At 38.3% G+C, this 5,403-nt stretch overlaps 1 protein-coding gene across 1 annotated transcript; it reads right to left on the bottom strand.

The window, feature by feature from the left end:
• Positions 1-1,302: 1,302 nt before the first annotated feature.
• On the bottom strand, positions 1,303-5,403 carry LOC118433014. The gene is made up of 5 exons (XM_035844535.1): positions 5,125-5,403; positions 3,836-4,166; positions 2,989-3,473; positions 1,842-2,195; positions 1,303-1,636 (listed from the first exon to the last, which is right to left on the bottom strand). The coding sequence occupies exons 1-4, from the start codon at positions 5,392-5,394 to the stop codon at positions 1,896-1,898; spliced, it is 1,386 nt and encodes a 461-aa protein (XP_035700428.1). The 5' UTR covers positions 5,395-5,403; the 3' UTR covers positions 1,303-1,636; positions 1,842-1,895.

Here is a 5,403-nt window from a genome sequence, read left to right as displayed (position 1 = left end):
TTAACCCTCCTTCACTTTTTGCACACTATGTATATAGTACTACAACATATTCAAAGGAGATCAAACTCGGGCTCCGACAACTTGTTACCTTCTACTGCTAACAATAAGTTAAAAAAAACGATTTTCTAAAACGCTGATCCGACTCCACTCTGCTAGTCACTGCATGCATACATATGTATACATACATATTTATGAAATGATTCTAAATAAAGACATACATACATTGGCACATATTCCATTATTCATGCCGAATCCGTTACGCTGTCATTATTTAGAATTGCAGGGTGAAATGAAGTGATTTAATTAAAGTGTCACAAATTTGGGCGGAGGGATCCTGGCTTTAATTATTGACAAGAAATCAATAGTCGAACTATTATAGTTTAATCGCCTACCTCTGGGGTTATATTATTTCCCGAGCTTTGCACATATATACATATCCCTCTACACCTTTGCGCACGGTACATCTAAATGTACGATGTATTGAAATATATTTATCGTACTAAAGTAGTCATTAGCATAAAATTTTGTGCTAAATTATGTGTCATTTATGTCTAGATTAGGTGACTTTGCCTATGAATCGACTAGGATAAGTGGACAGGGCGGTTCGAAAACCTGATCGAATCCATTATTTACTTACATACACTCTTAATAAGGCAGTGTTGCGTCACCGAACGGTGTGCATGGCTATGTTACTTCACCGCGCGGTGATAATGTTTCTTAGGCTTCGATAATTGTGAAAAATTTAACACCATCCAGTGAAAATTTTTCATCATACGGGCAAGATTTATCACAATGCGGTGAAAAGCATTATCATCATTTAGGTAGTCACATATGCACCCCACGTGGTGATGATCAACACCGGGTTATTACGGAGGACACCAAAGATTGGGCAGTCCAGCCAATAAAATTACTGACGGGTTTTTTTATTTCTCATGAGACGAGACATGGTGCGTGAGGTGAGGCAAACACGTGTTCGCCTCACCTCACTCACTCACTTTAAGGTAATATTAAGAGTGTATGCTATCATTCGAAAAGCACATCCATACATCAACTTATTGAAATAAATAAACTCCATCAATATGTCGCAAATTCGTTCTTACATCACCAAACTAAGCTGTGCAAATACTTATATATAAAAAAGCGCCAAGCAAAAAATTACGATTCCAGCTGGAAGTCTGGCTAAATTATCAACTAAAATTCCTGACAAAATGAAATGAAAACCGAATGAATGCACGAAGACATGAAAACTCTTACACTTTTTGTATTTATTATTTATTGTAAAATGTTGATGTCATACACAAAACGAATTGGACATAAACAAAAACTTAAAGTTCTTCTTTTCCAAAGTCCTCATCGCGCTCTTTGTTCCTCCTAAACGCTTGGATAGTCTCCCAACGTTTCGTCCAGGCTTCGCGATCATCCAGCATGAAAACTTTGATGCACTTCCATATCTCAGAAATCACGAGTGCATCGTCCAAATCACGGTCAATGAGTTGCAGAACGCTCCTACCACCATCGTAATTGGCTAAGGGCTCACACTCCCAAATTAGCGGGATTCCATCAACTCCAATTTCCTTTAACGCTTGCATCGTGTCCGTCATGAGGAGGCAAACGGTTTTAGAAATTTGTTCATTTCCTGCATAAAAAATATTCGTTAGGCATGAGGGGCGAATTTTAAATATTTTTCCAGCCAAAACCTCGGTTTCTCAAAATTATGTAAATTTTCGAATTTTAGCGAGAATCGAAAAAACGTCTTTAGAATGAATTACTCGATTAAACACATTTAAACACATTTAGACACATTTAAAAATTTAATAGCAAAATTTAGGTAAATATGTAACCTTAGTAATCCTCATAGTCAACAGTGTACTTCAGAATAGGTTCCTCTTCCCCGCTCACTTTGTGAATAAGTCCTTGACTCGTGTAACCTTACCGGGTTTTGTCCGTAACGTGCTTAGCACCTCATTCATCCGATCTTGCGGATCACTCAAACTTACTGCGGTTTCTACCTTGTCACTGATTCTGTAACCTTCTTCGGTTAAGGTGGCCATAATTGCGCTGCGTTCACCACTCGTTTTCCCCTGCAGTTCGTTGTTACGCATAATTGTGTAGCACACCTTGGTCACGTTTGTCAAAATGTGCGGAGTCAGTTTGGAGTGAACGCCCTCCTCAAAGATGAACAAGCAGGTGGGATACTATTCAGGAATATATAATAACAATACACATATTTACGTTCGGTTAAATTGCACACTTTAATTTTATGATTTTTCAACCAAGTTTATTATATTTCTGACCGGAAGTGGAAAAAATCATGATTCTAAATTGAAATTTTTATTGTATTTAACCGTATTTTTCGGCCAAGTTAACGCCTGCAAGAAATAACCGCAGAAAAGTCGTTTCTTGCAGCGGTTGCGAGCTGCATACAATGCAAGGCGAAAGCAACTGCCGCCTTGGTTCGTTGGGGGCGTGGCTAGATGCCGCGTATTTTAAGCAGTTTCGTTAGCTTGCATTTTTTGCTTTGCGTTGAAAGAAATGTAACAAATTCGTAAGAAACAAAACACTGCACGTTGGGCCAGGAAGGAGGGGGACAAAGGAAATGGACTTCATTGCCAATTCCTCTAAGATTCGCAGAAAATCTAGAATATTGTTCATATAACAACTAGGTCTTTTCGCCTGCCCAATTCCGAGATATTTGAGTTTAAATGTCTTCCAATTTTTCCAAGGTGAGCAAAAACGGTTTTATTTTAATATATGAGGCATCGTGAAGACATTTTTGGCTCGGCTTCGGAAAAATTGTAAGAACTTTGAACTCAAATATCTCGGAATGGGGCAGGCGAAATTACCTAGTCGTTATATCAAAAATAATTTAGATTTATGCACTATCCTTTGGTGGAGGAATTGGTGGAGGACTCGTTACCCCCATTTCGTTCGTAAATAATTTATACCTTAAACTTGTCGCAAGTAAATATGCTCCGGTTCAAGACTCACCTCTAAATCTGGCTTATTCATCGGCACTCCTAATTCTATTATAGCGCCGTGAATGCTCATCTTCCTCTTGCTACCGTCCCCTTGGTTTCTAGATTCTTCTACTTGGACGACCATATCAAGATAGTTGGCCCCTTTTTCACACGGTCTCCACTCAAGATGTACCTCATCAACGGTCAACTCGGACGGTACTGCATCGTCGCCAACATTTTCTTGAGGCACACCTTGTCCTTTAAGTTCCTCCATGACCTTGAGATTCTCCAGCCATCCGACAGGATCATCCAACACTCGTTGGCGAAGACAGTCCCACACATTGTCAACCAGGTTAGAGTCATCGGCATCATCGAACCGGAAATTTGAAAATCCCGCGACATCATTGTACACGCACATGGGCCGACAATCCCAGATTTCTGGTTTAAGTTCGTTTTCGAACAGAAATTCTAACGTGGTCGAGAGAAGAAAACAGACTTTGGAGGTTTGGATAGTTCCTAAGATTGAAATAAATCAGAGTTAGTCAATTAGTTTTTCACGAATCGCGTAACAAAATAGAGTTGAAAGATTGGGCATATTGGCATTTAACAGTTGAATACTCTTAGAAATTCAATATTGCACTAATTCCAAGAGTTGCATATTCATATGTTTCTACCAAAGTGGTATTTACAGGTAATACCGGGTGGTAATAACTCGGTCTTAAAGTTCAACCATATCTGTAGTAAATTTCAACGGGCCGAGGTGACATTACATATTACCTAGCTGTAACAACTTTAATACCGAGAAATCAATACTTGCCTGACTATACCAGATTTCTACCAGGGTAAACACAAATTTACTTGCATATTCCCATATTTACCTGTGTAATCTTCATAGTCAACTATTAACGTAAATAAGGGAAGGTATCTCTCGTCATGATTTCCGATCCCAATTTTGATCATGTCTCTGATTCCCAAAACCCCTCCAACTTTACGAGGAAGGCCATCAATTGCCTGGGCAACTAACTCAGCCGGATCTGCGAGGTCAATTTCTGCGTGGACGTCGTCATCCAAATTGAACCGAACATCATCGTCATAATTTTCCGCGGATGTGAAAATTTTAACGTAACACGCTTCCGCCAAGTGCATCAGATGGGTGGGTGTCAGGTCTGTGTGGGCCGTTGGACCGTAAGAGAGGCAGCTCGTGTCAATCTGGCGAACGTTAAAACAACCTTAATTAACATTCTCGTACAAATATCTATATACGTTTAATTTAATAAGATGTGGGAATCCACGCAGTTCTTCTTAACATTATAACATTCGACAATTTTGTAAATTTCCAAACTTTTACAGAATTTTTGAAATACTTCTAACAAGGGACACTCATGACCTGTCGTTTGAGTCCAGGGTGGCCACTATGTTTTTTAGAATCTACTAGGACCCCAGATGAAGGATTCATTCATATTTCCGTGTAAAACTCATATTTGGCGTCATGCCGTGGGGCCAAATTCGCCAAATTTGAATGTTTTTATTTTTGAAACCGCCAGAACTTTTGAAATCCTGGACGGATTTTAAAAATTTTTGGCAAAAATCATGACAAGGAGTTAAACTTTCGTATTCCATGAAATTTTTTCCAAAATTATCGCTTTTAACTTTTCGAAAAATTTCGTAATTTTCTTAGAAATGGGGGTTCGTCGAAAAAATGCTAAAAATATCTCAAAAATTAGAAATTTTTTATTTTTATTTTTTTCTCAAAAATTTTGACTTTTGTGGTCATTTTAAGCATAAAAATTTGAAAATCCGACATAAACTACAAAAGTTATGAGGGTTTGAAATTGGTCGAAAATGCAAATTTCTAAGTTTGGCGCCACGCCATGGCGCCAAATATGAGTTTTACACGGAAATATGAATGAATCCTTCATCTGGGGTCCTAGTAGATTCAAAATAACATAGTGGGTACCCTGGACTCAAACGACAGGTCATGAGTGTCCCTTGTAAGTGTAAATTGCACACAAATTTGCATAATCTTACCCATGTCAAGGGCGTCTTTTTCAAAATCATTATAATTTTGCAAAATTAGCAATCACTTCGTAAATTGTCGTAATATGAACTTCAATCCTATAAAAACTTAGCTCACTGGAAATTATCAATTTTCTATGTAATTAATCACCTCATTTTCCTCTAGCACTGGGGGTTTCGAGGTCTCGAAAATGACAACGTGAAGTGTTACGTTAATCTCGTTGAGATAAACGTAATAATCCAGGAATGGTACAGAGGCGGTGGACAATTTCCAAAGTAGGGCAACATTGCGAATTGATAAATCCTTACGAGATGTGTCCATATTTCCAAGGACGAAGGCACCTTGCAAAAAGGCGAGTATTTGTAGAACTAAAATTCCGAGGTCAGGAAAGAATTTCATTTTAATTATTGGTGTGAACATAAATGTAAA

Source organism: Folsomia candida, unplaced genomic scaffold (assembly GCF_002217175.1).
Source record: "Folsomia candida strain VU population unplaced genomic scaffold, ASM221717v1 Fcan01_Sc038, whole genome shotgun sequence".
Taxonomy (NCBI): domain Eukaryota; kingdom Metazoa; phylum Arthropoda; class Collembola; order Entomobryomorpha; family Isotomidae; genus Folsomia; species Folsomia candida.
The sequence above is the reverse complement of the archived record's forward strand: the minus strand, read 5'-3'. Positions and strand labels throughout refer to the sequence as shown.

Bases quoted from the DNA above. Each gene is read 5' to 3' on its own strand.
- LOC118433014 (XM_035844535.1), bottom strand. From the start codon at position 5,394: ATGTTCACACCAATAATTAAAATGAAATTCTTTCCTGACCTCGGAATT. The intron at 3,474-3,835 runs GTAAATATGGGA...TTTCAATCTTAG, and splicing joins TGACTATGAAGATTACACAG to GAACTATCCAAACCTCCAAA. The intron at 2,196-2,988 runs GTGAGTCTTGAA...ATTCCTGAATAG, and splicing joins TGAATAAGCCAGATTTAGAG to TATCCCACCTGCTTGTTCAT.